We start from the raw sequence: 12611 nt of genomic DNA, 5'->3' as shown, positions 1-12611 counted from the left end.
CATAAGATGGAATGGCATAGTTGTTAAATTGTTCTGTTGTGGAGAGTTCTGACTCTTTGTGACCCAGTAAACCACAGCACACTAGGCCCCCTTCTGTCCTCCACTGTCTATCAAAGTCTGTCCACATTTGTGTTTCCTATTTCCATGATACTATCCATTTCATCCTCTGCTTTCTCTTTTCCATTTACCTTCAATCTTTCCCAATATCAGGGTCTTTTCCAGTAAGTCCCATATTCTAATTATGTGGCCAGAGTATTTAAGCTTCAGTATTTGACCTTCCAGTGAATAGCTTGAGTTAATTTCTTTAAGTTTTGACTAATTTTTTTTTGACTAATTTTATCTTCTTGCTGCCCAAGGGACTCTCAAAACTCTACTTGAGCACTACAGTTTGAAAGCAACTGTTTTGGAATTTGGCTACAATATTCCTTGGTGTTTTCAATTTGGGATCTCTTTTAGGAAGTGATAGATGGATTCTACTATTTTACACTTCGGTTCTAGGACCTCATAACAGTTTTACTTAATGATTTCTTGAAAAATGCTCTCCAGGCTCTTTTCTTGATCATGGCTTTCAGATAGACCAGTAATTTTTTAGTTGTCTCTTCTGGATATGTACCATGTTACTCAAGGTTTGAAAAAATAGGAAAATGGTAAATCTTGGAAAACATTAGTTCAGTATTATTTCTTGGCAGACATAAATTTTGGAGTTAACTTGTGACTGGTGCAAAGGATAAGAAAGGAAGGTCATTTGCCTGCCTGCCTATGTGAAGAAAACACCCTTACCTAAAAAGCTTTATGATGACTTTCTGTCGTGACAGACATGGTAGCGGGCATAATCATGTCTATCTTCAGGGGAAAAAGCTTACTTGCAAATAATAACTATTTTTATAGACCATATTGATGCTATCCATGTTCCTGTGTATGCTGTTTCAGTGCGGGAACTGCCAGTAAGGAAATTCTAACAAAGTGCAGATTGGCAACTGCTGTGAAATTTTTACTCATACAGAACTGACTGGGTCATTAAGAGATATTAAGTGATTCTCCTAGGGTCACACAATCTCTCCTAGAGTCACACAATCACATGAAATGTGGGGAGTCTTTTCAGTTGTATCCATGATTCCACATGATTTCTGTATACTTACCGATGTAAAAAAAAAAAATTGAACAAAATACAAATTTTATTTATTAATTCTGTGGGCACATTTATAAAGTTTAATAGCATAGTAGAAGTAATATCTTTAAGAAGGCATAAAACTTGGTTAATTACTGTTATAAAATTTTCTGATAATGCCTGCGAAAGGATTTTTCTGCCCTGTATTCTTAATTTGAAACATGTATTCTTATCTGTCCATATTCATAACAATTGTCCATTTGTCAGTGACTGAACTTTGTGGCCTAGTGGGTACTAAATAAATGTTTGAATGAATGTTTTATGCTTAAATTATATCTATGCTGAAGATTTCACATGGTTTCCAGAAAATATTATTTAGCAAAATGAATTCTTTAGAATTCACTTTTTAATGTATTATCTTTTGCAGAACCTATGTTATTAATATTATAACACAATTAAAACTTTATTTTTACTGTTTCCTAAGAAAATTAAAAAAAAATATTTCTCTATTTTCTTTACTTTCATCCCTGATGATTTTATCTTACTACATTTTTTTCTGTCCTACAGTGTGCTGTTTTAAAATTTGCTCAGCTTTTATTTTGTTTAATGACCATGTCCTTGGCACGTTATATATTCATCCAGCATAAAATCACTTATTTGAAATTTTTTTTTAACAGGAAGATAGTGATCCACCCATTCATGAAAGTCTCAGCATAGAAAATACATTATGGGCAAGCACGGTTGTTGCTTCAGGTGAGAAATATTTTGTGCATTTACATTTGAATTCACATACAAAGATGGTGCAACAAGGGTGAAAGTGTGTATGGGTGTGGGAGAGACTTTGATGATGCATCTCTTGCCATTCTGCAACACATTGTGCCATACTGCATATTACTTTCTTGCTGTTTGCCTACTTGAAAATGTAATGTAGCTGAATCTGTTGTCTCGTCAGTTCTTATTAAAAGATCAACTTTGTTTTTGATGGCCCCTAGTATAGTGTCAGTCACCTAGTCTGCAGGACTTCTTAAACTTTTCCAACCCCGTGAGTTAATGTTAGTTGGTGATTAATCACCTATTAGTAATTTTGTCAACTTCAATTGCTTCTCAGCAGTCTAGGGTGATATATTGCATCATTTTGTGTTCTACATTTAGCATAATTTTCTTAAAACAGGTTTCGGTGTTATACATCTACTTGTGAATTTAGAATGCTTTCCTAATGCGTATTGCATCAAATTTAAAACTGTCACATTAGTATTCCAACTTTCTATTGAATGGACTCTCTGTCCCTGGTCATCCTGATTTTTTTTTTTTGCTACTCTCCCAACCTTCTGCTCTTAGAACAATTTCTTTTCTGTCTCCTGCATATATAGCACTTAGTTTTTTCCTATGTGCATTTGCTCATGCTGATCTTAGACTTTTCTCATTTTTCTTCTCTGCCATCTTCTCCATGAATTTTTCTTTAATTAACATCACCCCATAATAATTTTTAGGCTCACAGCTCAACATGTCTGAAGTAGAGAGAGGCCTCATAGATCATCTAGTCCAATTTCCTCATTTTATTGATAGGGAAACTGAGGTTCGTAATGGTTGAGTGACTTCCTTAAAGTCTCACAGATAATAAGTTAAGACATCTGAGATTTGAACTCATATCCTTTAACAAGTTCAGTGCTCTTTTTATTACATCAAATTGGTTTTTCTTATCTGAATTTTAAGGTCAATAATAGAATGCATACATTTGGAGATTTCAATGAAATTTATCATTACTGAGCTTATAGATTTTGATGGTGATTAGGAAATCTCCTAAACCAGAGTTGTCAAGCATGAAGCCCTGAGTGTGATAGAACAAAATTAAAATGTTATTAGGAAATTTGCAAAATAAATAAAAATGTAGTAGAACACAGTGTTAATATGTGGTTTTCTAAGTCAGTATGTGACTCACATGGTTTCGTGGTCCCCATTTTGATTTGAGTTTGACTCTACTGCTCTACATAGTTAATTTAAAATATTATAAATTTAAATTCTCCCTAATAATGACATAAACAAGAAAAACTGCATGCAAAGCTTATTTGTCAGTACATATACTTATGGATATATATGTACCCTTTCTATGACAGGCAAGCTATTGAATGTTTCCTCCAATACCTAAAACCTGGAATTTTACATGAAGTTCATGCTACCTAAAGCTGGATTCCATGTTTTGTTTTGTTTTGTTGGTTTGGTTTTTTTTTTATGACCTTATCAGGTAGCCAACTGTTGAATATTGAGTTAGACGAAAAGTGAGAATTGAGGATATATTTTACAAAGTTTTTTAGTCATGAAGATCGCCTTTCTTCTTGCGCTGGTAGTTTTTTTTGGGGGGGGAGGTCCTGTGTCATTGTCTTTGTGTGTGTTTGTGTATCTATGTCTCTTTGTGTACAACTGAGGAATATTTTATCAGCAATTCTTTCCTGAGCAGTCTGTCTTTAGATAACACTTTTTATTAGAGAGATCATACATTTATGAATTCTAATTTGATGTATAAAAAACCCACGTGTAATGGATGGGATAGATGTTGTTATCACCATTTTAGAAGTAAAATCAGAGATGTTAAAGTTTCTTGCCTAAGACAGTACAGCTATTAAATAGGAGAGATAAAACTAGAATTCTAGTACCAAGAGATAGAATCTAAACTATCCTTAAGTTAAATTACATAGACTACAATAAGTAAATAGATGGCATAGTGGGATAGTGTTCTGGGCTTGTAGTTCAGAAGACCTGAGTTAAAATGCTACTTCAAATGTTTACTTAGCTGTGTGATGCTGGGCAAACCTCTTACCTTTAGTTTCCTTATGTGCAAATGAGAGTGATAATAGCACCTACTCACAGAGTTATTAAGATGATCAAAATTGTTTATAGCTTAAAAATATGCAAAATAAACTTAAATATGTTGAGACCATCATAATATCCAGTGTCTACATAGAAAACTTGTATTCTCTAGAAAACAATATCACTACCACTATTATCAAGACCATATAATACATGTCATTTTTACAGGAAATAATTTAGTCCCATTGTGGTTTTGCTAACCCTTCAATCCATTATCAACTTTCTTAAATGGCAGTAAATATGCCTTCCGAGTTAAAAGAAAAATGAACCAAAAAATCACTTGGTATACATAGATGACATCCAAGTAGAAGACTGCACCAAAAACACACATTAAATAGCTCTTTCATATCCTGGGATTTTTCTCCAAGGAAATTATTAAATCATTTGGACTCAATAAGTGTATGCACTAAGGAAAGATAGAAATTGAAGCTTGAATCCAGCATTCAAATTTAGCTATGAAGAAAGGCACTGCTTAGACATATATTGGTCTCCTCTAGGCAAGATATGTCTACTATAAAGCTATCAAGGGGAAAGCTCTGTCTAAATACTTTAATGGACTTACTGGTATCCTTAAATCTAAATAGGAAGTACTCATTTACAGCAATTAATAGCCAATATCAGTCTTACTATATACTTTTGAAAATATAAAATGGAGTATAGTAGATTTGCAAAGTATCCTAATAATTACTTATATGATAATAACAAAACATAAGGCTCATCAACATAACACAGCAATAGAAAGATTGATATTTCCATAGTGGGAAGGAGCAGGGGAAGAAAGGAAGTATTTATTAAGCATTTACTATGTGCCAGGCACTTTGGTGAGTGTTTTACAAATATTATTTCATTTGATCCTCATGACCACCCTCTGTGGGAGGTTGCTGTTATGTTTCTCTTTTTACAGTTGAGGGACCCGAGGAAGGCAGAGTTTAAGTTATTTGCCCAATGTCACACAGCTATTATGTGTTCAAGACTGATTTTGACTCTTAAGTTCCAGCCCTCCTCTCTCCATAGCACCACCAAAAAAGGTACAGAACTGGCAGACATTCTTGGAGCATGTGATAAACAAGTTAAAAATTTACAGAAATACTTTAGGAACAAATGGTTATCACTGCACAATAGTTACCTGATAACAGGTATATGTCATTGTACTGTTAAATGTAATCAAAAGTGTTTTATATCTAGATAGAATATATAGAAATGGTTAAAATCTAACAGTAGAATTAAAATATCTTCATGGGTGTCCTCTCCATAAACTCAGATAACTTAACAAACACTGAACATTTTGCTGAGTTCTAGGAATATCTTTATAGAAATTGAGATTTATGATATAGTTAACTGCCAGGTGATCACAGTCAGAAATAAAGGATTAACCTTAAAGAGGCTGGATTTTGTGATCCGTGAAGACTTTTTCAAGAATTGCATCTCACAGTATTGTACAAAAAATTTGTCACCTGCCTAGGAAGTTACAACTTGGTGCTTAGAATAATATGATTATTAGAATTAAACATCAAAATTTTGCTATCTACCGTGGACTAACAGATGAGAAATTCCCAGAGTACAAAAATAGAACTCAAATTATCCTTGAAAATTCAGCAAGTTAACCACTCTGGTACTAAGGAATTTCACAGACATGACTGTTGCCCATAGTCACCTGAGTATAACTTTGATCAATAAAAACTTAAGAACAGTATTTTTAATAAATGTTACCTTGCCAATAGTTGTAATCTCTAAACTACATGGAACAAAAAAGGTTTCAAAATATAGAGACCTAACAAGAGAAATCAAAATTATGTGGCTGTAGGGTAAGGTACCACTCATCTTGTCTACAATTGTTTGTGTTACCAATGATACTTTGATTGAGGCTAGAAAAGAAGAACTTGGACCTTAATTCTCTTCTGTATCTACAAAAGTCAATGATTTTGTTTATTTGTTCAATAATATGTAGCTGATTCAGCATAATAGAAGAGTGACAGGATGGTGAATTTTTCCCAGAATTGTTTCTAGCTCAGCTCTTTTGAACAGTATGAGAATAAAGCATAACCTGTCTCATCCATGCCTCTGTGGTAAGGCAGAGCAAAAGCAGAGAAATGACAGGTTGATGTACACTGAGAATTTTGAGTTCTAGGAATCTGTAATAGAGCTGAAATTTCAGCAAGAACCCTTAAACACTGGCAAATTGGGTCCTGGCTGTCCAACTGATTATGTTACCTCTTAGTGTGATCAAAGAGTCAAAGAAATACATGCGGTAACATAGGATTCCAGGGTGACTCTACTCAAAAGCATAGTAATGCTCAGCTTAACATGAAATATAAAATATCTAAGTAGTGCCTTTTTGTATTCTTGTATCACAAGAACAAATGGTTCAGTGCAGTAAACCAGAAATATTAATATCCCTCCTGCTGGAAATGCTTCATTAAAGATTGTAATGACCATGAAAGCAGACAAAATAGAAGTGACCACGAGATAGACTGACAAGAAGGCTTTTGTTGTTTGCCAGTATCATATTCAAACAATCCAAAATATTTTGCCAGTTGTGTGCAGATTTCATATTGGTTTTGTACCATTGTTGGAACACATGATAAAAATATTAAAAACTTACAGAAATACTTTTGAAACAATCAGATATCATTTCAGTGATTGATAGTAAAGACTGACAATAGGCACATACCATTGGATTTAATGAATGTAACCAAAAATACTGTTTCCAAATGGCTAAGATTGGAGAGTAGAATTAAAAAATGGGTAATATCCACAGGAACAGTAAAACAAAAAATAAAGCATCAAAGAAATGTCCTATTATAAATTTTTCTGTAGAGATACAGATGCTTATATTGGCAATTCATGACCACATTATTGATATCAGAAATTATGGAAGCATTATTCTTAAGGAGCCTGGACTTACTAATTAATGTAGATTAACCAAGAGAGCTGTAGAATTGTATACTACATCACTGCAAACCTATAGAAAAATTATCCTTACCCAAATACCTAGCAAGACTTGATATGGTGCTTAAAATTATGTATTAGACCTCATGTCTGTTGCATTAAAGAAAATGACAAAAAAAGGAAAATAACAAATTTTGGAGGGAGTGTGGGGAAAGAGGCACATTAATGCATTGTATATAGTTGTGCATTAATTCAGCTGTTTGGGAGAATAATTCGGAGTTATCCTCCTTTGCCATCCTCCCTACTCAGAAATTTCCATTGATCACACATTACCTGAACTGTAATTACAAACTCCTATTTGGCGTTTAAAACCTTTCTCTGCCTGACCCAACCTACATTTCTTGCCTCATTTGTAGTCCAACCAGACTGACCTTCTTATTGTTCCCCATATTGCACTCTTATCTCCTGTGCTCATGCTTTTGTACTGGTCTCCTATATCTGGAATGCACTAGCTCCTCACCTATACGTATTACAATCTCTTACTTCCTTCAAGGCCCAATTTCAATACCATCTTCTGCTTAAAGCCTTTATTAATTCTCCTAGTTACAAGTTCTGCCTTTCAAAATTACTTTTTGTTTTTTTATATGTTATGCATATTATATACTTACTACCTGGATAGTCTCTGAGTTCCTTGAGGGCAGAGACCGTTTCACTTTTGTTTCATATTTGTATTTGTATCCCTTGAACTTACTTCCTTGGCTGGTCCCATAATACTTTACATTCTAGCTACTTTGTGCTATTTATTTTTCTGTCTACCTGTTGGAATAAATGAAGAAAAATATATCTCATTCTGCCACTTGAAACCATTGTCTCTGTCAGGAGGTGATAAGCATACTTTAGATTCAGAAGCTGGAATTGTAGTTTGTACAATTGACCAGAATCATCATTTCAAAGTTGTCATTTTTTAAAATAATGATGTTAGTGTACAAACTATTCTAATGATTCTGTTCACTTCATTTTCCATTAGTTCTTTAAAGTCTTCCCAAGTTCTCTGAAACTACACAATAATATTTCATTTTATTCATATACCATAACTTGTTTTAACTATCCTCCAATAGACAGAAACTTTCTTAGTTTTCAGGTGTTTGCCGCCTCACAGAAAACTGCTAAAAATATTTTTGTACCTGAGTGCTTTTCCTTTTTTCTTTTTCTCTGATGTATTGTTGGGTCAAAGGGCACAAACAAATTTAGTTTTAATTTTGTTGTTATTGGATTTGGTTTTGTTTTGGGGTTTTTTTTTTTGTCTGGGGGTAGGGGGAGGAGGTGGAAGGAATGGGGAGTAAGGTGTAGTTATAAATTGTTTGCCAGATCGTCTGGAACAATTTAAAGCTCTGTCACCAGTGCATTAGGGTACCTGTTTTTATAAAATCTCTTCAGTATTTACCATTTTCCGTTTGTGTCATCCTTGTGAAGCTGACGGCTATGAATGGAAACTTTAAGAGACTCTTTGATGTACATTTTTCTAATTATTTATTTCATATTGCCATTGATGGATTAGATTTCTTCCTTAGAAAACTGGTAGTTCTCCTTTAACTGCGTATCTGTTATGGAATGGATTTTGTTCTTAAATTTTTAGTCAGTTCCTTATATATGTTGGGTATAAGACTTTGGTATTAGAGAAACTTATTGTTAAGATATTTTATCAGATACCTGTTTCTTTTCTAATTTTTACTGCCATGGTCTTATTTCTGCAAGATATTTTTAATTTTATGTAATAAAATTTGTCATTTTTTTTGTTCTGTGATATTCTTTATCCCTTATATGGTCATAAATTTTTCCACGTACATAGTCCTGAAAGATTGTCTTCCTTGCTTAGTGTTATATGTTGTATCCCTTTATTTTTAAGTGATAATATTCATTTGGAGTACATCTTGCAATACAATGTATAATGTTGGCCTATCACTAATTTCTGTCAGACAGTTTTTTAATTTTCCTAGCAGTTTGTGACAAATAGTGAGTTCTTATCTTAGTAGCTGCAGACTTTATTTTTAATCTAACACTATGCTTTTATTGTGTGTATTTTCTTATGTTACATATTGAATCTGTTCTAGTAACTTACCTCTCTGTTTTTAAATTAAAACCAAATAGATTTGATTGCTATATACTAGTTTGAGATTTGTAGTGCTGTGCCTCTTTTCATTATTTCCCTTTATGTTTTTAAACTTTTTTCTTGCAGAGGACTTAAATCATTATTTTGCCTAGCGTTATAAAAGAATCCTTTGGTAGTATAATTGGCATGGCATTGAATAAGTTGGCTAATTTAGGTAGTATTGTTGTTTTTATTATATTGGCCAACCCCACCCAAGAACAGTGAGTATTCTCCAATTATTTCTCTTTATTTTGATGAAGAGTTTTTCACAGTTGTATTCATATAATCCCTTTATGTGTCTTGGTACATTCTCAGTTACTTTATACAATCTGTAGTTATTTTTAAAGAAACTTCTCTTTCGATCTCTTGCAAATGAGTTTTTTGGGTAATATATGGAAATGGCTGTGATGCAAATTTATTGTGAATCTTGCAACTTTGCTGAATTGTTTCAGTTAATTTTTAAGTTGACACCTTGATATTCTCTAAGTAGACACCTCTGAAAAAGGCCTCTTTGTATATGTTTATTGCCTTTGTTTCTTTTTCTTTTCTTATTGCTATTGCACTTTTCTAGCACCATGTGAAATAATAGTGAAAATGAAGTGCATGCTTAATTTATGTCTCATCTCACTGGAAAGACCTTCAACCTTTCTCCAGTACGTACGTACGTACATACATACATACATACATACATATATACGTTATAATTTGCTTTTATTTTTAGATAATTACTTTTCTTTCTCTACTTTGTCTCACCTTAATTTAGGTGTCAAGACCATATTTTTGAAAATAAGAAGGATTTTTGGAAGAGTTTTTTTTTCCTGTTCTTGCAAACAATTAGAATTAGTTCTTTGAATATTTGATATCATTCACTTGTAAATCTACTTAATTCTGGAAAATTTTTTCGTGGGAATTTATTTTTGGCTTGATCAGTTTCTTTTAGTATATAAGCAGTCTATTTTGTTTTTAACATGGGTATCTTATATTTTTGTAAGTATTCATCTATGTCATTCATCTGTGTTACTATATGTATTGGCACATAATCAGGTACAATTGTTTCATAATAGTTACCCTTACTTTCTTTTCAATTCTTTTGCATTTTTATTTTTTTTTGCATTTTGGATATGAACCCTTCATTTTCTTCATTCCATAAATCGGACTAGTTAACCGTATCTATTTCATGATTTTTTAATACCAGCTTCAAAGTTTATTTATCAATTATGCGTGTGTTTGGGGATAGAAGGCTGTTGTTGCTTTCAGTTTTTTTGCCTTCTGATTTTGTTAATCTCTCAGATTTTTCCAGAATCTGTTCTGTGTGGAGTTTTAATTTGTTGCTCTTCTGGGTTCTTTTTTTTTAGTTGCATACCTGATTCATTGATTTATTCTTCTTGTATTTTCCTGATAAAAGCATTTTGAGATATGAATGTTGTTTAGATTTTATTTTACTTCATTCCATAAGTATTAGTGTATCATTTCATTGTTGCCATTTTCTTTGACAGAATTTTCTGTTGTTTCAGTGATTTATTCCTTCATTCACCTATTTTTCAAGATTGAGTTATTTAGTTTCTAATAGATTTGTAATTTTTTTCTTCAGAGCCCCTTTATTGAATGGTTTTTTTTATTCCATTACTCTAGGGAATGAATTTTTTTTAACCTTTTCTGTTTTGCTGCATTTGTTTGTGAGGTTTTTAAATGCCTGAGTACTTGATCAGTTTTCTAAAAAGTCCCCTGTGCAACTGAGAAACATGTAAGCCATATTTGTTTCCTATTCGGTTAAGACCAGAGTTGAATCATCTCTAGTTTTTATAAAGTTCTTTTCTAATACTTAAGTGTTTTGCTTATTGGCATTTTGTTACAGTTGTCTAAATCTTAAAGAAGTACATCAGTGTCTTCCCTTATTATTGTTTTATTGTTCATTTCTCCATATAATACTATTGTTTTCCTTTAATAATTTAAGTAACAAATTAATAGTATATATTTGACATATAACTTAATTATATTATATATTATGTATAATACTATAAATATATGATAATGATATATAACAGATAATATACAGCAAATACATAATCTCATAAGATATAAATGATAAATATGATTTAATAAATTAAAACAAATACATTTAATTAATTATATTAAATAAATGACTTTGCTGCTTGGTACGTATATATTGTGTTGATTTTTATTTGTTTTCTAAGATGTCTTTTAATATGTGATTTTCTTACTTATTTCTTTTCCTAGTGTTTATTTTTCCTGTATCATTATCTGAAATCATTATATTGTATTTTATATATTTACATAAGTCTACTAAATTTGTGGTTTACTATATAACACATTGTCAGATAATTCTTTCTTAATTACTCAAGATTGGAGATAAAAATAATTGTTATACTTTTCTTCTTAAATATTTGACATTTTAACTTGTCATTTTTATTACTTTATACTATACCAAATTTATATTAACTTATGCATTCATAAATATATTGGGACACTTCATGTTATCCATCTTATCTTCACTTATGTTTTACATCTTATCATTACTATTCATTTATTGAATATTTTTTAACACTTAAATTAGACTGCTGTTACTGATCCTTAGCGCTATTGATTTTGTGGTCTTTCTCCTCTAAAATTGTCAGGACAGCAGCAATCAGAGCTGAAGGGTTTTGAGCTATCCCAACACACAATTCCCAGTGCACCATTTTCTGTTCTGACCTTAGCCCTCACAATCACCTTGACAAATATCGGTGCCGTGCAACAGAAACAAGATGGACAACAATTTACCCATTATATATGTTTTATTTGACATATTTTATTATCTTGTCTTTTATATGGAGTTCCTAATTTAGGGAGTAGTATTTTGTCTTAGACTTTATTCATTGTCTATAGAGAGCATTTTTTTAGCTAAAAATTTCTTCATTTTAACATTTTGTTATGCTTTTTTTTGCCTTTTTTTTTTTTGCCATTGACCTTTGTGAAATATCATAGAACCTCCCTCTATCATAGAACCTCCCTCTCCCCCCTTAGATTTCCATTTGTTTCAACCACACCTTTAAAAATTTTTGGAGGAGGTTCTTGATGTTATTTAATCAGTGTGGGTAAATCATCCTAGTATAAAAACTCCCTTTAAAGATGGAGGTTGATACTTTTAAAAATTTATAGTCTGAGAGAGGTATTTGGAGAACTGATAGACTAAGTAACTTGTTTATGGTGACGTAGCTAGTCTGTCTCAAAGGAAAGACTTGAATCTATACTGGAAGAGTAGTTCCTTACCCAAAACTACATAACTGTATATACACATGTATATATAGACACATACACATATACATATAAGCATTTTTATCTTATATTGTCATGTAACAGATTTAGTGTTTCTAGTTTTTGAAATGTATACAGGGAGGTTATCTTTGAAGTGTATGTTTATTCTCTGATGAGGCAGACTCTAAAAATACCTTTTCTAGTATCTTATTATTTTTGTGCTTTATAGAACTCCCTAAAGTAACTTAGGACTACCACACCTTTCTCTAGATTCTGCATTAAAGTAGGAGCTCTACAGTCTTTCATATTCTCATTCTTTAAAACAACTGCTCTCTGACCTTTTCT

At 32.1% G+C, this 12611-nt stretch overlaps 1 protein-coding gene across 8 annotated transcripts in view; it reads left to right on the top strand.

Annotated features, from left to right (window-relative positions):
• Positions 1–12611, top strand: part of ATP9B (ATPase phospholipid transporting 9B (putative)) — a 481309-nt gene that overhangs the window by 238290 nt on the left and 230408 nt on the right. For all 8 annotated transcript variants that reach the window (XR_011965979.1, XM_072604052.1, XM_072604050.1 and 5 more), the window contains one exon: positions 1786–1861. Coding sequence is in view for 7 of the 8 variants with exons in the window: in XM_072604052.1 (XP_072460153.1) it covers positions 1786–1861 (76 nt within the window). In the remaining variant the exon portion in view is untranslated. The remainder of the gene's footprint in view (positions 1–1785; positions 1862–12611) is intronic.

Source organism: Notamacropus eugenii, chromosome 4 (assembly GCF_028372415.1).
Source record: "Notamacropus eugenii isolate mMacEug1 chromosome 4, mMacEug1.pri_v2, whole genome shotgun sequence".
NCBI classification, from domain to species: Eukaryota; Metazoa; Chordata; class Mammalia; order Diprotodontia; family Macropodidae; genus Notamacropus; species Notamacropus eugenii.
This window is presented reverse-complemented; position numbering and strand designations above follow the sequence as displayed.